We start from the raw sequence: 27,156 nt of genomic DNA on the forward strand, positions 1-27,156 counted from the left end.
TCATTGTTCTGTATTTTCATACAGTGCTTTTTTCGTTGTAAGGGGTTTGTCTGGTGTGGATACTTTAGCCTTTACTGGGGAAACTATAAAAGCTTTATAAGGAAAAAAGGCAATTATTTTATCAGCCTAAACGGAGATACCCCATTAGAAGCAGAAATAGTTAGCTCAGTTTGGATCAATCTACATACACACTCCAATAATTTCTGTGGACACTGAGCAGTAATCTTTCCTGAGCACAATTGATACAGGCAGCCATGACTGGCACATTAAGGGCCCGCAGCCAAATTATTGTTCAGTATGTGCAGCCCTTCTTCTTCCAGTTCCAGGAAACGATCGCAGATGTTATACCTGCCCCATTAATTACACAGCTAGTCCTTCTAGGAGCGAAACAAAGGGGAGTAATGAGCACATACAAATAATAGTGGCAGTCAAATTGTTGATGCATTTCAAGAAAGGAAGAATAATCTCTCACATGTTCCATCATACTCCAGGACTCCACACCTACAGCATCTTGAAGGGCTAATCACAGGCATATGGCCTCTGTATGAGAACAGCTTCTGGGGCATTGCCAAGACGCAAGCAGGGAATGCAAACCTACTTGAAGACATTATTTTTACTTGCCAGTGCAAGGAGGGATTGTGCCTTCTCTATTAAGAATCACTTGATTTTCATTTTGAGAAAAGTATTTTATATACTAACCACCTCTTTCCTTATAGTACAATGTATGTAAATATCAACGGTGATTATGATTAAAGGACAACTGATGTTTCAATTCAACATGCCTTATCTTAATGTCTTCTAGCCCTGGGGTTTTGTGCTGCTTATCCAGGAAAAAATGCTGAGACTCTTGCCTCAGGCAGCAGCACCCAATGGGTCAGCGGGGGTGGCACAAAGCTGCTTTTGGTAACTGGTAAGAACCATCATTCCCATTTTTATGTTGGAATTTTGGTTCTTATAGTCAAGAGCAGTGGGGCGATATCAGAAAGATCACCTCAGTTGGTGCAGAGGCCAGGGTCGCCCAGAGCTTCTCATACTCAGCAGCATTATGTGCAATATGTAGGTCAAACATCTTTCAGGTTCGATCAAGTGACCCTACTTCTCTTTGTCTGAGTTGAATAGTGTATGTAGTATGCTGCCCTGGAGTGCATTGTACCAATGGACATTCAAACCATTATTTTGCCCCTCCCTAGGCTGCATGCTTTCGAATGTGCTTTTGCAGGAGTTTGGACACACATGGGGCAGATTTATCAAGGGTAGAATTGAAAATTCAAATTTTACATTTTTTTTGTGGTCAAAACTCTCAAATTTGACTAGGGAGTTATTCAAATCCGAGTTTTTTTTAAAAATTAGAATTTGATTTTCAAGATTTATCTTACTCTGGCCCTTTAAGAACACGAATTTGACTATTCACCACCTAAAACCTGCCAAATTGCTGATCTATCACCCCTAGTGTCAGAGGGGAATGTGATATATCGCTGTATATCTAAAACTACGTTTAGATATGCAGCGATAGATCACATACCCCCCTGAGACGAAGGGGTGATAGATCAAAAGTCCTCCTTCAGCGAGAGGTATTTTGGATTAAAAAATTTAATACCCTGGCCCCCTTAGGTCTAAATGAGTACTGCTTCTTCTCATGCTATTTGATTCAGAGATGAATCTAAGTTGTTACTTATGTATAACTATATTGATTATTGCTGCATGTTTATGTTACATTGTCTCTGCATGTTATTGTATTCTGGTTTTATCAATGTATTCCTCCTTAATGTGTGCACTCTATAACCTAGGTGATTCTGTTTCCTTGGTGCAGGGTTCCCCTAGGGCTCACATGATTGGCGAGAATGCACGTAATTGGGTGAGTGACATGTGTTTTGTTTATTTAAGTGTGAGATTTTTACAGCAATATGGTCTTGATAAAGGTCTTAGACGGAGACCGATATGTTGGCTGCTTTTTAATGTATTGAATAAAATTATGGATTTTTAATCTTTTTGTAACAAATCCCGGTGTGCACCATTTCTTGAGGATTATATATATATATATATATATATATATATATATATATTTATATATATAGTGTATATATATATATTTTTTTAAATAAATAAAAAAAAAGTTTTCGCAATGAACTCAAGTATCAAATGGAGGTAGCTCTTAGTAGTATAGAATCCTCAGCTTCATACACACCAACCAGAAAATGCTTAAAAAGAAAAAGAGAGCGCACAAGGGGAAACTCCCATAGTGTATCACCAATGGTATAATTGCAAGGTTTCAAAATCCTGCTACCACTTAGCAGGGAGTGTGAATAATATGTATCAGGAAAGGGTTCACCACAGTGCTCCCCCTCCCGCCTATATACTCACAGGCACAATATTGAGAGTCACTCTTCAAAATACAATTTGATCCCTTAGAGCAGTGATCCCCAACCAGTAGCTTGTGAGCAACATGTTGCTCTTTGGGAGCTTGGACAGCAATGTAACTAGAGGGGGGCGGGCCCTGGCGCGGGACGTGCAGCCGGGCCCCTGCCCCCCTCCGTACGCCCGGAATCCGCCCAGAAGCAGCGGCGTGTGAGCTGCCGGGGGGCCCTGAAGGTGTGCGGGCCCTGGCCCAATCGCACCCCCTGCTCCCCCAGTAGTTACGCCAATGCCCTTGGATGTTGCTCCCAGTGGGCTCCAAGCAGATGCAAGTTTTGGTCCCATAACAACAATGTGTGCTGCCAAACAGAGCCTCCTTTTGGCTGCAAGTCCACATAGGGGCTATCAAATAGCCAATCCCTTATTTGGCACCCCCAGGAACTTTTTGAATGCTTGTGTTGCTTTCCAACATTATTTTATACTTGAGTATGGCTCATGGGTAAAAAAGGTTGGGGACCCCTGCCTTAGATTTTCAGCAATGGCAACCCATTCAGTCGGTATGTGAGAAAACAATAGAAGATACCATCGTGCATTAAAGCTTTTAATGATGTATAAAAAGTAAAAACAAACATCTACTCAAAAATTGGATACAAGTACAAGCAGTAGAAATATCAAAGGAGAAGACACTGAGGCAGATTCACTAAGCACTGAATTTGCGATAGCAACCTCTTCTCTCACATCGCAACACTTCGTCAGACGTAAATTTGCCCAGACAACGCTAATTCAGTAAAATCCGAAGTTGCGTCCAGGGCGCCGAACGCTGACGAAGTTTCACTAGCGTTACTGCACCAAGCGAAGCAAAGATGCGCTAGCGTTGCCTAATTTGCATATGGCGGGAAGTTAAATTTCAATGGACGTATATGTTGCAGCAAATACATTACACTGCACAAGCCTGGGAACCTTAATAAAAGAAAATAGAGTTGTTATATTGCCTTTCACATGTGCCCAGTGTATAGTTTATGTGCCATATGTAAGGAAATGTTGGGGGGAAGCCAGTTACCCTAAAATAAATGTACCCTCTTTTGCAACCTATCACCCTGAAAAACTGGGACTTTGGGACAAAAAATTTTAACTTTTTTTGAGGAACTTCTATATACTCTATTGCACTTTGCCTGGTCTGAGGTGGCGAAGGTAAGTCTGGCGCAAGAGGTAATGTTCAGTAAAATCCGCATCTTAGTGAATTTGCGTAGTTACGTCCATTCACCAGAGCGCAACTTCACCAGGCGTAAGGGAGCGAATTCCTCCTTCGCTATCGAAGTTACGCCAGCGACCATTAGTAAAGTAATGAAATCACACTGGTGAATTCTCATTAACGTCAGTCACTTCACCCTTTAGTAAATCTGCCCCACTGACTGCTCCAAAGTGTTTCAAGAGGCTCTGCCCCCTGAAGAGCCCCAGAAAGATGGAATGCATACCATGACAGGTTCATGGAAGGGCTGGTTTTCTTTTACATTTCTTATCCTCACACCATCTGAGGGTAGAGGCTTTAGAGCCCTGTGATCTCCTTATTCCAACATGCATTTTCATAAAATAAAAGCACTGACAGAAACAGGTACCAATGAGACATCCCTAAAGTCTGGGGTGGACATGGTCAGCACCTTTGCCCTGTTCAGAAATAGCATAAGCCCCCCCCCCCCACACACACACACACACTACAAGCCAAAGGTGTTGCAGTGCTGATAAAAAAATATATTGATTTAAACATTTTCATTTTATTAAAGGGATGATTCACCTTCGGATTAAAATGTAGTATTCAGTAATCCCCAAACTGGGAAAAGGCAGATGAGGAAGGCAAATAATTCCAAAAAATAAATTTTTGTTGGTAACTTCATGTGGGATAATACATTACGAAAGTAACCTTTTAACTACATAAAATATCTAGGTAGTTGTGTTATCTTTACTCTGTATAGCTTTGTAATGCATGTTAGTGCCTTTACTATACGCTATTGTCTGTGCTTCAGAGGATTCGTTTCTATTTGATTTTGATTTCAACCTCTAGATGTTGAAAGAATAAAAAATGCAAGTAGTGATATTTCGTTGTTTGAGCAATCACAAACTGGCAGAAAAACCATCATTTTAAAAAGATGAATAGGGCAAACATAATAACATTTAGCAAAGAACCCAGATAACCCCAAAGTGCATCCAATAGCAACATGAAATAACCTAAATGTTATATTGATTTCAGTGCCTTATCAATAATTTAATGTAAGGTACGCTGCCCACTGCATTGACCCCATTCATAGAAGACTCATTTCCAGAGCTAAGTAGATCTATTAGGTTTAAAAGATGCTTGTTATTCAAATTAGAAAAGTGCATTGCTCGTCTGTAACTGTAATATCCTAGTAATGGGTTTTTAACCAGTGACAGGAAGGGTCCTCCCTTTCATCTGATATCCCTAATGGCTGTGAAAGAACTAATCAGCCTCATGGCACCAAATTCTAGAGCGCAAGCACATTCCATAATTTTTTTCCTAGAAGACATTAATCCCTTATTCTTATTAGCACATTCCCTGGAGGCCTATGAACGGAGACATGCCATCTTACATTCTCAAGGATTAATAATGATAATGGCTGAGAAGATTAGAAAATAGAAATGGCTGGCAAAATATATTGCCAAGCAATAAATAAACTGCTATCAGAGCTTGCTTAGTAATGTGACATTTAGATTTTTTTGTATCACTATATAATATATATCAATATAATCGCATATATATCCTGATATATTACGTACAGAATGATAGCTTTAATACACAGAGCAAATTGCAAAAATGTCGTTACAAAGACTTCTATATTTTAAATACCTTTAAAAACAGTCATTTAGATTGCTATGACCTATGACAATGAACTAGTCACCACTACCCAATACAAATTGCTTCCCATTCATAGGGCGACCTGTAATTATTTTTTGTGCAGGGTGATTCCTTCATTTGCCAAAAAGAAATAGCTAATAGTGATGATCCAAATGCTGCATGTATGACAGCCCTAAGGTAAAGTGTTATGAGTGGGCAGCTGGAGCGATACATTTGAAAGTATGTTTTGCTATAGATTATATGTTATCATAACAGCAGATAAGATAGGAAATGACAAATAGTAAACAATAGGTTTAGTTCTTACACAAGAAGATAAATGGGAACCAAATGATATTCATGGCTCCCTTCATTACTATAGAATCCATATAAAATAAAACAAGTCATTGGGTAGCATATAGCAAAGTGTGTCACAAAGGGATCAATATCACTGAATTAAATGGAAATGTCATTATAAATACTACAGAAAATCATTCAAATCTAACCATTGATTGGATGCTAAGGGATACTGAACTGGTGCATATTAGTCTCCTGTTACCACTTTAAATCTCCTGTGATGCAGGCAACATCTTTTTACTCCCACCCCTTCAAACTCAGAATTATTCATGTACTAGTGGCAGTTTAAAGCCATGGAATGTATGAAAATCATCATCATTTATTTATATAGCGCTGTCAAGATACGCAGTGCTTTAAGTGTTTGTGCAACAGATATAAACTGTATACAGTATTTGCACACAAAGAAAATAAAGTGTCTATGAGAGTTATGCATTCTGCAATGGGAGTGGCAAATCAAACAGTCACATCAGAAAAATGAGACAATGAAGTGCTGTAATACAGCTAAAATCCGGCAGGCAGACTGTTTAAACAGAGCCTATTAAATATGGAATATTTATATGGCTTAATGCTGTCTCACAGTTTAAAGATGGCTGGGGGGGGAATTTTTTCCTTTTTCATTTGATGAATTTATGCCTGTTTTAAGCTTAATTAATATGCAGTACTTTAGCACGGAACTGTGAATATATTGGTGTTTTTTAAATCAAAGATGATTAAATGAGGAACTTAAAGCTTGCAGTATGCCCCTTTTCATCATTGGTTAAGTGAATAGGACTTGTGCTGAACATACTTTTATTTAAGAAACATCTATTTTTTCTATGCTTGCAATCAGCAGGGCAAAATCTGAAATTGAAAGTAAAGTAAGATTCTACTTGCTGTTCATTCACAAAACAAACCAGCAGTCCACTGAGAAGCCCTCTGTATAATCAAATCCCCCTCTCTGAGCTGCAGCCCATGTTAGGCTTTCCAATAAGGAGCAACTCATTATTCAGGGGCTTTTTTTAAAATTTTAATTGTATTATTTATTTTAATTGTGCTTATAAAGATCAGAAAGTAGAATGTGACCTTTGTTTCAGATTTTTCCTTGTTTAGTGCAAAAAATGCAAAAATAAAAAAAATAAATATTGAATAATTAAAGCAATAAAGTATGATCCACACAAGCCCTATTCATTGAACACATGTGTACTCCACCTTTATAAAACAGTGCAAGTGCAACAGATACACAACATTTGAAAAGGCTAGGTGGAATATAGCCCAGGCCTTTATAATGAATAGGATGTTTCTCTGGGAGACCTTAGGGTGCCCAATGGATGTTCTACAGGACATTAAGGATTGATTAAAACAATTTAGTGTAAAGCCTAATTTACCCTAGCCATCTGACCAAACGCTGCCCAAACCATTTTGGATCTACATTTTGGGTCTGTCCCAAAGAAATAGGGATAAATGGGAGGTAATATTTTAGTTTACACCCTAGATCTGCTTAGGCCACACCCCTGCAAAATGAACTACTATGAGGTATTGGGTGCGGGGAAACAGTATTTCAAACTATAATCATGGGTATGGGATCCATTATCCAGAAAGCTTCAAACTACGGAAAGCCAATCACCCATAGACTATTTTAATCAAATAATTCAGATTTTTTTTCAATATTTACACTTAGGGGCAGATTTATCAAGGGTCGAATTTCAAAGTACAAAAAACTTCGAAATTCGACCATCGAATTGAAAAACTTTGAATTCGAATATCGAATTTGAAGTTTTTTCACCGAATTTGGCAATCCTACAATCGGATAAAAATCAAACGATTTTAGCGTACAATGGAAGGATTTTTATTCGATGTGTAAAGACTTGAATGGTCGAATATTCGAATGATTTTTACTTTCGAATCGAAGTAATTTGGAAGTTGTAGTATTCCTATTCGATGGTCGAAGTATCCAAAAAATTACTTTGAAATTTGAACTTTTTGAACTTCGAAAATTCACTCGAACCTTAGTAAATATGCCCCTAAGTATACAATGTATGGAGATGCAAATTATGGAATGATCCCTTATCTGGAAAACCCAAGGCCCTGAGTATTCTGGATAATAGATCCTATACCTGTATCTTTAATTCAAGATGTAAATTATGTTTGCCCAAACCCCCTTGTTGAACTTCATGTTGTGACTGGTTTAAGCATACTGGGAGATGTAGTCCATCCAACAACATCGGAATTATAGTATAAAAGTAACGTTGCTTTATAAAACTTTTCCCTAGATCTTCAGAGACACAATTGAATGCACGAGAATTGTCCAAGGAGAATGCCAACTAATCTGTGTCGCTCTAAATTCTTTGTCATACAACTGGGGCCAGAAGTTTTAGGTATAGTTTTTCTATTAAACACAACTTAACAATAGTAGGTCCTTTTTACTGATAAGTGCCAGGTCAAGTTGTTTGGTGCCCAAGGCCATTCCACCTCCTACCTACCCCCCCTATTTCTGTGCCCCCCCATGTTGCACCCAAGGCAGTCACCTCTGTTGCCTACATCTAGTTCTGAACTGGATAAGAATCTCTGTATATATGATAACAGCGAGATGTCTGACACAATGCTGGAAATCAGCATTCTCATTGACAAATTCTCTCATCCTTAATGAAGTTGGTCAGAATACAGAAGTTTAGCCTAAGATGCTCTTGGAGCATGAAACATGTAAGGCTGTAATGATGTCGTATTAATAAAGATTTTTTATTTTTATACATTTTTTTTGTGACCTATGTTGTTTTTTTGAGTGTCTATTCTGTTTTCGGTTCATATACTTTAAAGTGGTTAAACTAATTTTAGGTAATCTCAAACAGTAAAACAGGTTATTGTAATTTTTAAAATGCTTAAACATCCATTTCCTATAACTGGCAGTGTTCTTAAGAGAAAATATATTATTCTGGATTGAGTCATCAACTGGGAATATGGTTATGTTTTTATGGAAACATAAATACGTTGTGCAATTACAAACAACAAATTGAGTCAAATCATTGCTTTGATTGTGGAGAGATGTTGTATGATATGGCAAGCAGGAACAGATGGAGTCTCTGACCCAGTGGGACAGGAGAATATTTACATCACCCTGCGGGTAATTAGTGCAAACAACATTAGGAAATTGCTCTGGCAAAATGAAATGAAATGAATGCATCCAATATTGCCAGTATGTCTGAAGGAAGATGTTTGGATTGTATCTATTTTCATTTTCAACATCTGGGATAAAGAAGGAATGGCAGGCTTTAGTGCAGGGTATAAAAGTCACCGGACATGGCCCTCAGAGTTGTGAGGTGGGTTTTCAAACAGGTCAGGCAGGTTTGCTCTGGAAAAATACATATTTAGAGGTTGGGGCAGGCGGTGGGTCAAATTCTACCCATGGCCCACTCTGCCCCTGAACGTAGCATGCCCTCAGTTACCAGGAAGAAATTATCTTTTAGTAATTCATTCCTGCTGATTGGTTCTGATGGGTTATTAGGATAAAAGTTCATATCTGTTATTACATTGCCCTGCTTCTAAAAAAAATATACAGGAAAAGTTCTGTTATTATATCAGTGAAAAGACAACCACATGCCAACAAATACTAATATGTCTCAATACTTAGAAACAACACAACTGTAAATTAGCTGTTCAGAATGGCAAAACATTTTAGGACAAATTTCCATTTTTTTTACTTACTGAAAAAATTCCCTACTGCCTCCACTCATGGTCTCTATGGTTACAACATGAGAACATGGTCATCAAAACTTTAGGCCCCTGAGTTTATTGCGTTGAGTAGCCATGGAGACCAGAGAAAACTCAGCAGGGAAGAAAAGCTTCAGTTGTGAAGCCAACACATGGCAGTACTTAGCTGGGAAAGCAGAAAACAAAGAAATGAGAATAAAAATAAGGCAATAAGAAAAAAGTACATTTGTTTTTATAATGTCAATGCACAGAGCGGAGGTGGGAGTGAGTGCAGCACATGCACATTTGAATACTGCACCTATGATTTTGTACAACAATGATTTTACATAGAACTTCTAAGAGTGAATAGAAGTGGATGTACAGTATATTTTGTGTCTTAATAAGAGGCAGATTCAATAATTCCTGATTCAGTTTCGGTTGATCAGTCAGTTTGTCCATTAATGGACCAGCATACATGTCTATCATTTTGCCGTCCATCTGTCCAAGCCTGGTCTGCCAGTTGGGTTTGCGGGGAATCTATGCAAAAAAATCTTTTTTAATTTTTTCACATACTGTATGCATTATGATGCAAAGTAACACAAAGATTATATAGGTATCTTAAAGGTGTAAACAATATGAACACTGCACAGTACTCTTTGTACTCAGGCATAGTTACAGCTGTTAGCTCAAACATAGTAAAAGTGCAAGCAAAATGTGCTAGTACAGGTATAGGATCCACTATCCGGAAACCTGGTATCCAGAAAGCTCCAAATTAGGGGAAGGCCATCTCCAATAGACTACAGTATAATAGAATAGCTCAAATTTTTAAAAAAGTATTTATGTTTTCTCTGTAATTATAAAACAGTACCTTGTACTTGATCACTAAAGAATAATTAATCCTTATTGGGCTCAAACAGCAGACAATCCTATTGGGTTTAACTCATGTTTAAAGTATGTTTTAGTATACTTAAGGTATGTTGATCCAAATAACAGAAAGACCACTTATCCAGAAAACAACAGGTCCCAAGCATTCTGGATAACAGGTCCCATGAACTGGACCAGTGTACCTCCCTGGGCACCCTATATGAAAGGGGGCATCATCATTTTGATAAAAGCCCACTGGGGTCAGGTCTGGTAACCCAAAAATTCAAGGCATTATCCATGTGTGTGAACAATATGCATTCTGAAAAATTAGCTTTTCACATTCTCGATGGTTCCTCATCCCCTCTAACTCTGGGGTTACCATGGCTACAGGTACACAACCCCCTCATTGATTGGGTAACTGGGGAGGTTATTCAGTGGGGGTCCAAGTGCAAAGACTCATGTATAACTTCCACTTTAATGGTGGCAGTTGCTTCCCTAGAGAAATTCCCTTCTGTCAAGCATTGTTCTACGTCTCGTTCTGGGATACATAGTTCCCTATCGGCAGCTACGTCCGCACAGAAAAGAGCAGCCGATAAGACCCATAGGGAAGTATCCAAATTTCAGCTTGGGGACTTTGGCTATCCACAGGGAATATCAAGCTTAAAATTCCATCTCTTAAGCAGGGGCCCAGATTTATAGGTCCATACCCTATTGTGGAAATTGTGAACCCAACCTCTGTCTGTCTCAAGTTACCTGATATGTTTAAGTTATCTAACGTGTTTCATGTTTCTGTTTGTCCTCCTCCAGTGTTGGTAAAGAGTCTGGCCAAATCTGAGGTCAGGGCTGACCACTTTAAGAGACAGTTCCATCTTAGGTCTCTTGGTAAGCTTGAGGGTCCAGTGGCCCCTCCTAGAGGGGGGGTAATGTAAGGAATAAAACTTACCATGGTGGGCTAGTGGGCGGCAGGGACAGCCGCCCCATGCCTCCTTTCCCTTGCAGCACCAGTTTCTCTATGGCGCGCACGGCTGCACGCTCCCTTGGCTATGCGCCAGCGTGATGACGTCATTGTGCAACGGCGTGAAATTCAAGCTATTTAAAGGGGCCTTGTAGTTTAACACATTGACAGTTGTTGGGTTCAATTTGTTATGTTCCTATGTGCCTTGCCTTCGTGTATACTATCTATTTATACTGGTTTGACCCTTGCTTTGATGGAGGTGAAAGGTGGCGGTGAGAGCCGAGACCAGGGAGCTTAGCTTGGGTTCTGGATATAGGGAGCTGAAAGTGACAATAGTTAAAATGAGAAAAGGCATTGCTTACTCACAGTAACAGCACATACAGTGTATGCAAATAATGTAAGTATATTTTTTGGAGAAGGCACAGGGAAGTTACTTTCATCTTTAGCTTATCTTTAATCTTATGTGGAGCTGTGATAAAAGAGCACATTTCATTGAATCTGTGAAAGTGACATCTGCTAAAAGATAAAAGGAGTTATTGAACAATCTTTATAGTTTCACAGCTCCATTAAAGGGAAGCATTTATTTTCTAACATAGGCTAATAGCACATACAGCATTTCCCACCGGCTGAAATAACCAATACTCCCACTAGCCTCCTGTCCACTTAAATGAATGGAAACCTCCTGGGATCAGTGCTAAATTAAGGTCTTGTACCACCCTAGGCACGGGATGTAATACACCCCCACCAGCTCGTGAACTGTGCATTCACATGGTCATTTACTGATGTGCTGCAAAGAACCAGGTACCCCCCTTCGGATATAGGCCCCCCAAAATGTCTGTCCTAGGCACATCCCCTTGTGTGCTTATATATAAAACGCTTTATGTGTTTTTATGTGTGAATATATATAGCACAGGGTTTTCTTAATGATTGCTTGAGCCTGAAATCTTAAAGGGAATCTGTCATCATTTTAAACTTTTTTTTTTTTTTGCCTTTTTATAAAAAGTACACCTCACTAAACACTGTCTGGCAACTAAAATGTTAATTCACAAATTCATACACAAGTTATTACAGTTTTTATTGTGTCATGGGGGCTTCCATATTTGCTCATTATACATTCATCAAGCGCTGCACTTACAGCAGGCACGGCATTACCTGTGTGCTTGGAGGCAGCCAGCCTCTGTTGAAAAGCCAAGTCGCACTACGACATGAGATCCTTCTGTGTACTCCCCCTCCCCTTCTGTGTACTCCCCTCCCCTCTCTGCTCATTCGTGTTATGTCACCAGGAGAGCGGTCACATGGTCTGCAGAGCAGCTACTGCTTTTACTTTCACACTTCCTGTCTGCTCTCCAGCGTCCACGAGCAGCCCTTCTCAAACAAGTGGCTATAACAGCTCCTGTCCTCCGGTAAATTTACAGCTCTGCATTCCATTGAAGTAACGTTTGCAGAGTTGGGAGGGGGGAACTTTTACTCATTGCTGCCTTCATTTGTTTATTTGAGGCTGGTTACAAGATAAGGTGATAGAGCTGTGACCATGTTCCCTCTGCTTTCCCACCCCCACACAGACCTCACTGTGCCTGCAATGTTTATGTTTTGATTAATTACCTACTGCCATCCCTCTCCATTTATGAACTATACAAAGTAGCCCTGAACTATTTAACCCTTCCTAGACTTTATCGTTTCCCCCTGCTTCTCAAGTATGTCCTTATTTTTTCATTGTTCTGTTCCCTATCATCAGTCTTTATAAGGTCACAGAACAACCCCTCAGTGACTTCTAATATCCTTATCATTTACAGTAGGGGGTACATTATCCCTTATAATACATGAGTGATACTCAGAGTTCCCTGTATAACTCAGCCTGCAGCCTTGTGCCTTTATATGGTCACAGAACAACCCCTCAGTGACTTCTAATATCCTTATCATTTACAGTAGGGGGTACATTATCCCTTATAATACATGAGTGATACTCAGAGTTCCCTGTATAACTCAGCCTGCAGCCTTGTGCCTTTATATGGTCACAGAACCACCCCTCAGTGACTTCTAATATCCTTATCATTTACAGTAGGGGGTACATTATCCCTTATAAAACACGAGTGATACTCAGAGTTCCCTGTATAACTCAGTCTGCAGCCTTGTTTTAGTCAAAGCAAAGCACTGGTAACAGCAGGCAGCTACAGAGCTCCTCTCAGTCCAATCAGCAGAATCCTTCTGAAGAGCTGTCAGTGAAAGCTGTTATCTTGATACCTGCCTATTGTTCAATTGACAGGCTAAGCAAACAAGGCTCTGTTTACATTACATCAGCTGGTAGGAGGGAGGGGGTGATATCACTCCAACTTGCAGTGCAGCAGTAAAGTGTGCCTGAAGTTTATCAGAGCACAAGTCACATGACTGGGGGCTGCTGGGAAAATGTCAAAATGTCTAGCCCCATAGCAAATTTCAAAATTAAATATAAAAAAATCAGTTTGCTCTTTTGAAAAACGGATTTCAATGCAGGATTCTGCTGGAGTAGCACTATTAACTGATGCATTTTGTAAAAAACATGTTTTCCCGCGACAGTATCCCTTTAAGTAATTTTAAATAGGTCCCTTGGTTTTCCGCCAAAAACTTCTCAAATGTGCATTTACATAGATTAACCACTAGAGAAGTAGAGAAACCCTATGGGGCAAATTCACTAAAGGACGAAGCGCCTAACACTAGTGTTAATTCGCTAGCGTATCGCATTTTCGTTAATTCGCCGATTCACTAATGGACACTGGCGTAAATTCACTAGTGTTACTTCGCACCCTTACGCCTGGCGAATTTGCTTGATAAAAGGGTTTGCCCCGAATGTTGCACATTCGCACAAGAAATAAACAGTAAGGGGGAACCCTGCATTTCACTTGCCTTGAGTGCCAGCCTTTTTCTATTTCAATTATACATTGGGGGTTGCCATACTCTCTACACTGTGCGCCAGGCGTTCTCTATAAAGATACCAGAGTGTGCTCTGCTTCATCTTGTTCCAGTTGAATTGTGGTCACCAATGCATGCAACACAATCTGCATTAGTATACAGCTGCTTTAGGTTTTCTTCACAGGGACCCAGTTCTATTTATTGGGTCATATTCAGAAACACCATGAATAAGTACTTTACACAAAGAGACACCTAAGCAGACAGAATGTGAATGAACCCATCTAGCTGCGTAAATATTTGATGTGAATGAATAATTTTGGCTAAGGTTAAACAAATACAGAACAACGTTATCAGCAGCATATAGTATAAGTTCTAGTTTATACTCCTGCTGCGGCAAGCAGTGATCTAACCGACAGACAAATGGGAATATTAATAAACTATTGATTATAAAGAAACACTACATAATCTTGGACTTTTCACGACAAAGTTGTTAGTCCGTAAAATCTTCTCCTTCCTTTTTAACATAAGCTTAAATTTCAAGTAATATACGGTATATTCTTCTGTAAAGGCTGATGCCATGGTGATGCAAATGATACAAATATGTTTATTAGTATTTTTTACATATACAAGCTATGAACAAGAAGAAAGTTGCATATAAAACTTGCTGAACTCTCTGTTGTGGGTCACAAGCCATGAAGATCGCATGTATTGGGGATGCTCAGGGCCGCCAACAGAAATCGCAGGGCCCCATACGACAAGATTTCCTGGGCCCCCTGGGCTGCGCCCACTACAAGCCCCACCTACAAGTCCACCCGCCCCACCCACAGCTCCACCCCCACCACACAGTAAAAAAAAAAACATTGGTGGTTAGGGTTCCCACATGTTAATAAAAAATAACAAAATATTGGTGGTTAGGGCCCCCCATAGAACAACATTTGTGGTCAGGGCCCCCCATTAAAAAATATTAGTGGCAAGGACCCCACATGTGGTCAGGCCCCCCCCCCCCGCATTATGAGAACATTGGTGGCCAGGGCCCCCCTTAAACGGATTATTAAAAAACTTGCCCCCCCAGAAGTTTAAAAGAAATTGGTGCCCACCACACAACAGGGACCACAAAGGGTTACCGTTAGGGGGGCCCTGCCATGTTGCACTTACTTCATTAGTGTGGCCCACCTGCTGCAAGTGAGCTGCCAACTTCAGAAGGGAGGAGGGGAACACAGGTGGCTGCCTCTTCTTCCAGTGACAGCATTTTCTTCCCTTGTTGTCACAGAATTTCAAGTTCTGGTAAAGCTGCATGGTGATTGGATGAGCTGGAGGGGAAGTTTAAACCTCAGCTATCCAATCCCTGAGCAGCTCAGCCGGGACTTAAACTCTGTGACCAATATGGGAAAGTAATGGACAGAAGATACCTCCCCCTGTGCTCCTGCCCTTCCTTCCCGAAGTCGGCAGCTCTCAGAAAACAGTGGGGCCCGGCTAATCAAGTAAGTGCAGCGTGGCCAGGCCCCACTTACCCTCGGGGGCCCCCTACAAATCTCCCGAGCTGTCCCCTCCTGATGGCGGCCCCCTTTATACTAAACCATTATGCAATGAGCTTTCATTGTTAAAAGCTACAGCAAATTAATCTCTGGGCCATACTCCATATGAGGCCCATGAATTGAACTCTTCTCCTGCAGAAAGATTAATTTACCCCCGTGTACACTTCATCCGTCACCTACATTTATCCTTATAGAAACACACCTGTGCACAATTTGACCTACTTGCTGGAAACACAGTGCTATTCATCTTAAAACTCTTGGTATGGGTCACTAAATTCTGTTAAAATATAACATTCTATTTCTATTACATCAGTAAAAGTTCCCAGCTGCAGCAGAGGTACAGGCATTGTCATTTATTCAGGGTGAACTCAAGCTAAGAGTATATTATTTATTCTATTATCTATATATGTATATGAGAAACCCAACAAAAGATAAAAAAAAACACAACTTACTGCGATGGAGTGAATTTAGCTAAAAATTTAGTTTGTTTCTTAATCCTAATATATATGATTTTGGATTGTTAAATCTTACTTTGGTGCCCATACCAAAATCAGTCTTAAGCCTTTTAAGCCTAAAATATTAGTTAATGGAAATGAAAAATGTTTTTTTTTAATCTTAAAGTCCAATTCGTACTTATTCTATAAAATATGAGCAGCCCTGCATGTTGCCCATTGAAATTGGTTTCCTGCTGCTATGCCTTTAATGTTCATAGCGAATAATTACTGCTGAAGGGAAACTGGAGTAATATACACTTCTTATGTGATAAAAAGTACAGTGCTGCTCTGCTGTGTTACAAGCCAAATGCTTTGACATTCTGGCATTTGAAGTGACATAAAACTGCAGATGCGCACACCCCTGCTGCTCTTCTCTGTGATTGCACTTGGATCTCATCTCAGGCACTCCCTGCCTATCAGCAGCTTGTTTCATGATATGCCTCTAAAGAGACTTCTAACACCATTTTAAATTACTCCAATAGTCTTAGACAGACCTTAGTCTTAGAATAGACAGAAAGAGATGCAATCTTCAGATTTCCACATTGCCAATTCTCATATTATTTGTCAGTTGTATTGTGGTCAGCTTGTGCATGGTATCAGGGGCGCGCCGCCAATGGCAACGCCGGAGAGGTTTCTAGGGGTTGCAAAAAGCCGCTCCTGGTACCTTTAAGAGCCGAATTTCCAGTTCCGGAACTTTGGCTTTACTAACGCGAGAGAGCACAATTGCGCTCTCCGCATTAGTGTTCCTGCCTTCCCTCCCGACAGGTAAGTCGGAGAGGGGGTTGGCATTGCAGGAGCCGCCTCAGGCGGCCCTTAGGGAAGAATCGGCGCTGCATGGTACTTTAATGGCTTCACATCCAGGGTATTAAGAGGTCCCCTTGGCATGGTGGAATGTAAAATTTGTTAGAAATGTATAAGCAAAACAAATATTTTTCCTTTTGCATGTATCACCTAAAAAGTTATTTTGCACAATGGAACAATATATAAATCTAAGCATCTTTACAATATACATTATTTACTCATTTTTCAATGGTTTTCAAGTAATTTATAAGTTCGGTTTCAATTTAAAGCATTTGTTCATCCCTTTCTTCATTCATGGTTCTAACTTGTAAACTTCTCTAGATACTGTAATCAGATTTCAAAAACAAATACATTTACAAAATGTATTAAATGTATGTAGGTGTTAACGCTAAACCTTTGCTTAGTGAAAATGAGCAATGTAATATTCACCAGCAACTGATTTTACATTACGAGCAGTGCTAAACCTTCGCAAAGAAACCATTTTAAATAACGCTTGCGACTTTTAATTACATTCCCTCTTACTATTCCAAAACCTGACTTTCTCCTACCGCGTTACCTGGACATAGACCCACCCATGTACCCATGTCGATCCTCCCATACTAAGTATGTACATTATTACTGCCAAATAGAATGTAAACTCTTTGGGGGGGAAGAACTTTTTGTTCTAATGTACATTCAATCTCACAAATTTCATTGTTTATATAAAAAGGCAAGTCATTTTCTTTCCGTCATTGTGCATAGATATCTTATTTGTACTAGTTTATGTTATCCATATTTCCTTTTCAACTCCTCTTAAGTGCTTAAGATCTTAAGCTTTTCAAATTAAGAAAAAAATGTATTTGTAACAGTTGATCAGTTCTTAGCAATATAATAATGTACTTATACTGAATCTGTTCCACACATTGTCTAACGCATAACATTTTCAAATTACATTTCAGGAAGTTGAAAAATCTAAGTAAAATGAATGGCTGTGGTTGCTGGGAAACAGCTTTGTTCTTTCTAACTAACACATACAGTACTATATTGAGGCACATCTGCGCTCAGCTTCACACCATAGCCTTTATGTTAACACATTCCAAGCACAGTTAATGAAATAGTGAGATATGTACATAATAATAATAAAACAAAACTGATGCCATTAACACTGATGCGTAAACAAGAGGAAAAATGCGCTTATCAATAATGCTGAAGTGGCAAAAAGGAAATATTAGTCTTAAATTGCAGTGGTACTAATTATAAAATGTTTTTTTTTTTTTTAGAATAACCCTAGGGAAGGCAGACATGCTGTTCCTTAAAGGACCAGTAACATCCTAAAGTGTATCTGTTGATCCAGCATCCATACTGTATCCACTTGCAACAAATGTCAATTTTATATGAGTGGTTTTGAGTCTATAGTTCTGTGGAAAGACATGAATAGCTTTTAACACCTGTTTATAATCTTGTGCAAGAACTATGACCTCTGTATTCTGTTATATGCAGGGTTGGACTGGGCTGACGGGGCACTGGGAAAAAACCCAGTAGGACCCCAGACTTGTGGGCCCCGCACAGCTGTCAGAGCCACTTCCTTCCTGGTCTCATCACTGCAAGACCTCAGCGTGATTCGTTGTGCAAAGAAGGTACAATCAAGATGGGTAAACAAGGACAGGGGGGGCAGGCCCTTGATGTGACAGCCCCAGTGGGCCCACACCCCTCCAGTCCACAGCTGGTTATATATTATGTAAACATGGGCCATACAGCCCAATTTCTGTATGTGAATAAAAAGTTATTAAAAGGGTAGTTCACCTTTTAATTCAATTTTAGTATGTTATAGAATGGCCAAGTCTAACCAACTTTTCAATTAGTCTTAATTTTTTATTTGAAGTTATTAATTATTTGTCTTCTTCTTCTGATTCTTTCCATCTATGGGGCAGATTCACTAAAGGGTGAAGTGGTCAATGCTAGCGTTAATCCCATCCGCAGGGACATCGACAATTCACTAAAAGGCATCAATGACAATTTGCGGTGTAACGACCATTCACCAGAGCGAAAAGTCTGGTGACAGAATGAGAAACAAACGCTAGCGGCAATCTCGTTCACTAGTGTTCATTCGCACTCTGTCACCAGTCAACTTTTCACTCTGGCGAATGGTTGTTACTCCACAAATTCAGCAAAGTGAGAGTTTTACTAAACTTTACCTCTTTTGCCACCTCGACCAGGCGAATTGATAAAATGAAGCTACATCCTCATCAATCTTCAGTCAATGACATCATATCCTGTATTTCGGAAATGCATTAAAGTTGTAAAAAACGCTGGCAATTTTTCTTTTTTTAAAGCGGGATTGCCTTCAAAAGTCCAAACTATTAAAGACTTATGTGTGAACAATTTTTTTTAACTACTTTGAGGAGCATGCCACCTTTTTATAAGGGTGGGCTCATGTCTAGGGCATTAGAGGATCTCTTCTGTCTTTATTATGGCTCATTGGACATTTGTTTTAAAAAGTGGCCACTTCAAACATTTGCACCAACATTACTATAAAATACATTATACGACTATTATGTACCAGCCCATTCAAATGAACCTAAGCACAACAGTGCTAGCAAAGTTTTGCTAGGCAGAAATGAACGCTAGTGAAAATTCCCTATGAAATGCTCATACTGCCTAAATTAATGCTAGCGAAAATTCGTCAGCGCTCAGCTGCTGAGACGCATCATACTAAAAGTTAATTTAAAAGTGAATAGCCTCTTTAAGTATTATTTCATATTCCATATATTTAAGAAATGCAATATCAGGCAAAGCAGTGTGATTAAGATTTCGTAAAGCCGATTCAACCCCAGGGTATAAGGAGAAAGGCTAGATTAATTTCACTTCATGATAGAATGAGTTACATGAAGATTAAAAATGCTTGGTAATACTGATCTACAAAGGTGAAAAGTGACATCTCTCATGAGAGAATTCTATTTTTGCCGGAGTGAATATGAGCAGCTTTAATTAAATCTATGAGCAGACAGGGTGTGTTATTACTACCTGCTGTGAGCTGTCTGAAAGACTGTCTGCCACCATGTTGTGTGCAGTGAAGTTACTACCCTGAACAGTTCACACACGAATCAGGGAATTTACTCTATCCACACGTTTCATTATAGGCAAATGGTTTCATCCAGTGATGAACAAAAGCAGATGACAGCATTTTTCATGTACAAGGGATGGTGCTGTATAGGCAGTGTACACTAAAAACGAGTGCCTCCATAAACACATTCATGGTAGAGGTATGGGACCTGTTATACAGAATGCTCTGGACTTGGGGTTTTCCAGAAAACAGATCTTTCCATATTTTGGATCTTCATACCTGAAAGCTACTTAAAATCATTAAAATATTAAATAAACCCAGTAGGATTGTTTTACCTTCAATAAGGACTCATTATATCTTAGCTAGGATCAAGTACAAGGTACTGTTTTATTATTACAGAGAAAAAGGAAATCCTGTTTTAAAATTTGCATTTTCATTTTTTAGATAAAATGGAACCTATGGCAGATGGCTTTTACATTACCTGTCTGATGCCCTATGTTCCTGTATGAGCGGGCTGCCATATTTGTGCAGCAGGAGTCCATTAGCATTAGAAACTTTAACTGACAGGCTGAGATGGGACAAAACGGTTGGCAAAACAGTCAGGTTTAGAAACTTCAACTTACAATTATCTACAAAAACAAACCTCTCAGCAAAAAACAATCAACATGACCTATGGGTATTCATATTTTAAAAAGTAGTTTTTTAGTGTCAGTATCACTTTAAGTTTATCACAGCTGCACTTTAATTTGGAATGCCTACTTTGCAGTGAGGGAGTTTTAGCAAGTAAATAATATAACCTTGCTGGGTGTTACAAATGCTTATACTGAAGAAGACAGTCTTTTTTGTTACCCTTCTTCCAAATGGGACCCTATATAGCTACATTTGTCGCATAAACCAAATGGCTAACCCTAGTGCCACCACTAGATTAGTGCTTTCAAAATGGGTGCACATGGCGCCAACTGTAATCTGATGCAGAAACTGGGATAATATATAAAAAATATTAAACGTATAAAAATATATTTAGTGCTCAGTAAACTGTAAGGGATGATATGTTTGATAACATACTAAAGTACTGTATAGAAATGTTACATTATATAAGTAGCATTAGTTATGGATATATTGCAAAGCAGTAATGAAGTTTGGCTCAATGACACTAGTGATGTTGTGAGTCACATTTTGTCAGATCTGTGTTACCCAGATAGTTATGAACTCAATCATCCCAAACTGCATCAGTTCTTTGTTTTGTGTATTGCTACTAAAACATAGAGGAGCTTTTACATTGGCAGATGCAGTTGGTGTAATCCCCCTTATGAAACAAATGTTCAGGATCAGGATTTCCTCTTAAAGGAAGCTATTTCCATAATTCACCATTGTGTTACACAGAGAAACGAAAATTAAACTATTAAATCAGACAATCTATGCAAACTACTTAAGTTCTCGTTAAGTATTTATGAACAGCGGAAGAATCAAATAATCTGGTTACTTAGCGAGAATCTGATGTAGCAATTTCACTGGGTTTAATTTTATGATGAAGCAGACAAATCTAAGCTTACATCAAACATTCATTGATCACAAATTCAGTTAATCCTCAGAATGAATTAGTAGCACAGATTGCTGCTGTTTATGTCAACATTCCCAATAAAGCCTTGAACTGATGCTCTTGTGGACTGGAGTACAAGGAAATGACTAGTTAAAGGGGCCCTGTCACCCTTAGAAATAATTTTAAATTCTTTTCTATTGTGTTTGACAAGCAAAATAAATGTTATATACACTATATAATTTATTTAATTCTTTGTTCCCTTCTGTCTTGGAATTCACAATCACAGCAAGCATGGAGGTTTCTTTTTGTGAACACTGTTAAGGCAAACGTTGCATTATCCCTAAATCTTGTTTATGCTCTAGAGCAGTGATCCCCAACCAGTAGCGCTTGAGCAACACGTTGCTTCCCAACCTCTTGGATGTTGCTCCCAGTGGCTTCAAAGTAGGTGCTTATTTTTGAATTCTGGGCCTGGAGGAAACTTTTGGTTACTATTTGTATTGCCAAATAGAGCTTTCTGTAGGCTGCCAGTCCACATAGGGGCTACCAAATAGCCAATCACATTCCTACTTTGGCATTCTCAGGAACTATTTTCATGCTTATGTTGCTCCCCAACCCTTCTTACATTTGAATGTGACTCACAGGTGAAAACGGTTGGGGATCCCAGCTCTAGAGAAATGTGGGCTGATGCCCATGCACAAGCTACACTAGGGTTGCTGTTTGGGTCAAAACCTGAACAGGTGGCAACACTAGGCTACACAATTATAGACTGTAAGGAAGGAGTGGGGATGTAAGGAGTGCAGTGACATCTAGGAAGTGCAAAATTTAAAATAGAAAAAATTGCATGCCCCTCCTTTACGCCTGAGGCATAAGCGGGGCAGACAATAATTTGACTATAAAATCAGAATTATTAGTGAAAATAAAAAACTCAAATTTCTCAGGATTTATTAAACCCCGAGGATGGAAAAAGTCAGAATCCAAAAATCCAGCATCTCAGACCTGCCAAGGTTGTATATAAGTCAATGGGAGAAGTCCTGAACATATCCTGATCTGCGTTGGGTTTCGTGCAATAATCCAAAGATTTAGATCCAAAATTAGAGTTTTCGGACAGTTTTTTTTCCCACACTGGAATTTGTTGGGAAATTGTATTGATAAATAAGGGGAAATAACCCGTGTTGTTTTGGTCGAGGGTAGATTTCAGAAAAGAATGAGATATTTTCGGATTTTTAAAAATAACCCCCTTACAGTCAATATACAGCCAATTTAAGGCAAAATACTCCCAATCTGCAAAGTAAATTTCCTGTAGAAGATATGCATCTAAAAACATCATAAAGGTAACCAGTTTCAGAGCTGTCTGTACATTCTGCAGTTTGGTTTAGAGATTCGGGCAAAAAAATGAAGAAAGAATTTCCGGTAAGATGTGGTCTAGGCCAGACAAAATCAAATTTCTGTAGTTACAAGAAGCCAATGCCCAAAAAGTTATTACTCATAGGGACATATAAATCATTCCAGATAAACATCTAGTTATAGAACTGATGAGATTAGTGGATAATTTAGTTACTCTTCCTGGTAAAAAACAAGGAAAACAAGGAAAAAACAAACAGCAATGAAGCAGCACAATGATAACTTATTTAACCTTTCAGATCAGTTCATTCCTGCACATATTGCCCTTGTATAAATCTAGTAACGTTATTTACGTTCAGCTGCCAAAAATCTATATACTGTATTTCCTTAGTTGTTGTTGTTATGTGCCAGTGTAAACATTTGTTCACCTATTTTCCCTATATTTTTACAGGCTGTATATTTTATGCAAATATACTGTTTTTAACTCTTTAGACTTAGTTACCCATATTTAACCAATGTGTTGCCATCAAGATTTACCAACTTAATGAACTTAATGTTAGGAATCTGTTTTTATTTCTATCCAATTATGAGAAAATTCATACTGGCGTACTTAAATTTAAGGGGCCCTCCATTCAAAAATGCAAGTCTTTTTAGTATACATGAATTGCCATAATTGATTTTAAAGTTATTTGTATTTTTTAATTGCTAATGAAATCATGTCACTTACAATTCCCTCCTCTACTTTGCGTGACTACTCATACCATACCTCATAATCAATCAGGGAGGGGGGCTTCAGGGTCCAGTGCCTAGGGCAGCATAGACTGAAGATACAGCCAGCTATGACACCAATTCAAACAATGCCTTCTGTATTCTATGATTAACAGACCTGCAAATAAAGGAAACTAAAGGAAGTATGCTAGCCAGATATGTCTTTGCACCAAACACCTAAACAGCACTATATCTGCTGATTGTTGTATCATATTGGCCAACTGAATCTGCCCAGCAATGTCTGAATTACGGGAAGGCCATCTCCCATGCATTCCATTTTAATCAAATAATAATTTTTTTTTTAAAAAAATATATATTTATTTTTTTCTCTGTAATAATAAAACTGTACCTTGTACATGATCCTAAAATATAATTAATCCTTCTTGGGATAAAACAAGCTTATTGAGATTAATGATTATTTTACTTTTTTTAGTAGACTTAATTTGGAGATGCAAATTATGGATAGACTCCTTATCTGGAAACCCCCAGGCCCTGTGCATTCTGGATAACCAGTGCCATACCTGTATATATTGGAAAGTACCTTAGAATTACAATTTCTTCATTGTGCAAATAAATACATTTTTGGTTCGAAATTGCTTTTAACAATGCCCAATGCCCAATTCATTTTTAGAATAAAATCTGAACACAGTAGAACCCTGCTTTTTTCTTTCCCACGGGACCAAAATGAATGAGCATAAAATCCAGGAAGAAATGAACAGAACATAAAAATGAACAGAACATTAAAAATAATAATTGGCAAATAATTCCGTAAAATCGGGGGTAAATAAACCTGAGGGTTCTACTGTAATAGGAAGAAAGCAGTAGAGTGATTTCATTGGGCATATTATGGACTGTACTCTGCAATTAACATCTAGTGGTCTCCAGGAGTAGATCTATTATCTACTGTAACCAATCACAATCTACCTTTATGGCCTATTTTCTAGACTTGGAAATACAAAAAAGTAAGAATTTCAAGGGGAACTATCACAAAAATTAAAATGTAATGTGTGATTCATCTTACAGAAATAAGAAACTTTATCAATTTTAAATTGACAGTTTGTTCAAATACATCGTTGTGCACACTCTTTGCCTAGACAACGTATTAGAGCTAACAATCTTATAATCTTATAAATAACCTACACACACCTAACACAATGCTGCATGTAGAGAGACCGATTGCTGTGGAAAATGATGTATAATTTGATTACAATACAGAATTTTCAATTGATATACTGTATTTTAAAATGAAAGTGAACGTGATGACGGTGATTTCAGTCTTTACTCACTAAACAGATGGCAACAGAGGGCCTGTGAACTTCTCTTCATGGTATCATCTGCTCCTTCTTGTCCTCTAGTTTACTCATCATTCTGTCTGGAAGACAAAAGAGAGAAGAGTCATCCCTACTCACCCGCTGATTGCTATATTATAAAAGTCACTTTTATCACTACAAATGTTTCTTCTCATAAAGCAGTCACAAGGCATTATAACAGGTCTGGTTAAATAACCTGCAATCCAGAAGGCAACTCATGGAGAATCCAACAACCATCATTATTATTTGGAATCACTGTATTTGTATTGCTCTATATAGAAATCCTTTGTAACGGGAATAAAGTAAACCACAATAACACAGTTCTCTTATAACAAAACTATAATAGGAGGGCTTCACTGAAAGACAAATTAAAATCTGTTTATAGCACCTTTTTAGTTATATAATTTATTATATCCACTGCAAAATATATAGTTATTTGGGCCAACTGCTTATTACATCTTAGATCTGTTATGGTTATAATTTCAGATAGACACATAGGGCGCTATTTATCAAAGGTCGAGTGTTAGAGCTTTGTGATGTTTTTTTTATACCTCGAATGAACTTACAACTCGAATGCTTTCAAATTTAGGAAAAAATTTGAATGTTAAAAACTGGAATCAGTGTAGTCGGGGTGAAAAACCCTAAAACTCAAATTAATTGATTTTTCTGCTAAAAAAAACTCGAATTGCTCGAATTAATTGAGTTTTTAAGTGAAACCCACCAAAAAAACCGCAAACATCATGAAGGCTTTACATGTCTTCAAACGGTGTAAGGAACTTCTGCCACTGAATTCTGCATAAGCTCGACAGGATTTAGCTGGAGTATTTTTGGATTCAAGCAATTTCCAGGTTCCAGGTATAATAAATCTAGAAATTTTAAGGTTTAAAAAAAATTGAGTTTTTTTTAACTCCAACATTTTTTTGACTGAAAAATACCCTTGAAAACTCAAGTTTTAGAAATTTTAAGGTTTAAAAAAAATTGAGTTTTTTTTAACTCCAACATTTTTTTGACTGAAAAATACTCTTGAAAACTCAAGTTTTGCAGATAAATATCAACACGACCTTTAATAAATAACCCCTATCATTTTATGATTTTGGCTACAAAGACTAAAATGAACTGGGAAGGATAATATTAAATGGCAAAAACTCACTAGTTTGGAAAAAAAAACCCAGTTCATCAGCAAGTCAAAGTTATCAACTGCTTTGCTAGCATTTCTAGCCTTCTTCTTTTCTAGGCTTTATGTCTCCATTTTTAATAAAACTGTTCCCTGTTCCTCTATGGCTAATAGCTAATTTTGTGCAAAAAAGATTGTCTAATACTCTGCATACACCTGGATCCCTAAAACGTCATGCGATTTCTACTGGAGACATTAAACAGATATTTCTTCACACCAAACACCTAAACAGCACTATATCTGCCCAGTTGCTGATTGATTGTTGTATCATATTCACCAGCTGAATCTGGCCAGCAATGTCTCTTTGTATTGTTAACGGCAAATGAGAAGCAAGAATTTGTGGTACTTAAGGGAAATGTCTGAAAAGTAATTTAAAGTTTTCTGTTGTAACATTGTGCCATTTCTAAGTAGAAACACCTAAGGGCAACAAACCTCTTTCATATCTCTTTGGCAGAAAACAATTGCTTGTACTTTATTGTTAAGATTCTGACCATGCTAAGTAGAATTTTTTCCCTTAAGAAGGAATTTTTCACATAGGTCAATTTGACCTACGTATGTGTTTTACTCAGCATTATTGAGTTCTTAGTTAAAAAGAGATCCATTTAAAGATTTATACATTTTTTATATTTTTTAGCGCTTGTGTTGTGAGTTTTTCAGTCCTCCAGCTGGACTACATATCCCACCAGCTTTTAATTTCAAGATGAAATACTTTCAATATTACATTTTTATAGAAAATTGGTAATAAAATGCTTTATTATGTTACATGCCTTCTCAAATGAGAATTTCTTTTACACTTTTAACCTTTTGTGGCAATAGCAATAATAATAATAATAAGCATTATTATTATTACTACACAAAATTCACTAATTTAGGTTATTTTGTTAAAGTGCTGATTTTACACAGTACATAGTAAATCAGTACAAAACATTATTATTGTTAATAATAACTCTGCACACAAATATGAGCATTGGGATCTATGGACCAGTATTACAAATCTCCAGGCAATGAAGTTGCCAGAAAATGTAGTACCTGCGGCATGAAGGCCTAATCGTCTCTCAAGCTCATGGGGCAGTACACGCTAGGCTGATTTAGGTTTACAGCAGCTTTAAGGCTTACCTTTAGACCAATTCGGCATCTTATCTGCCCGTGTATGTAGGCTTCCGACGGGTCTTTGGCCATGATATTGATCGGGAAGGTTTAATTTTACAGTCGATCGACCCGTCGGAGC

The 27,156-nt window shown here is 38.3% G+C and overlaps 1 protein-coding gene across 4 annotated transcripts in view; it reads right to left on the reverse strand.

The window, feature by feature from the left end:
• LOC108718965 (transmembrane protein 108) overlaps positions 1–27,156 on the reverse strand; it is a 109,480-nt gene that overhangs the window by 23,584 nt on the left and 58,740 nt on the right. For 3 of the 4 annotated variants that reach the window (XM_041566053.1, XM_041566052.1, XM_041566051.1), the window contains one exon: positions 24,731–24,816. In XM_041566053.1, coding sequence (XP_041421987.1) covers positions 24,731–24,770 — 40 coding nt within the window. In that variant the 5' untranslated portion in view covers positions 24,771–24,816. Of the gene's footprint in view, positions 1–11,024; positions 11,108–24,730; positions 24,817–27,156 lie in introns of those variants that run through there. The other variant, XM_041566054.1, reaches the window with a different exon arrangement.

The sequence above is a fragment of the Xenopus laevis genome, chromosome 6L (assembly GCF_017654675.1).
Source record: "Xenopus laevis strain J_2021 chromosome 6L, Xenopus_laevis_v10.1, whole genome shotgun sequence".
In the NCBI taxonomy this organism is placed as follows: Eukaryota; Metazoa; Chordata; class Amphibia; order Anura; family Pipidae; genus Xenopus; species Xenopus laevis.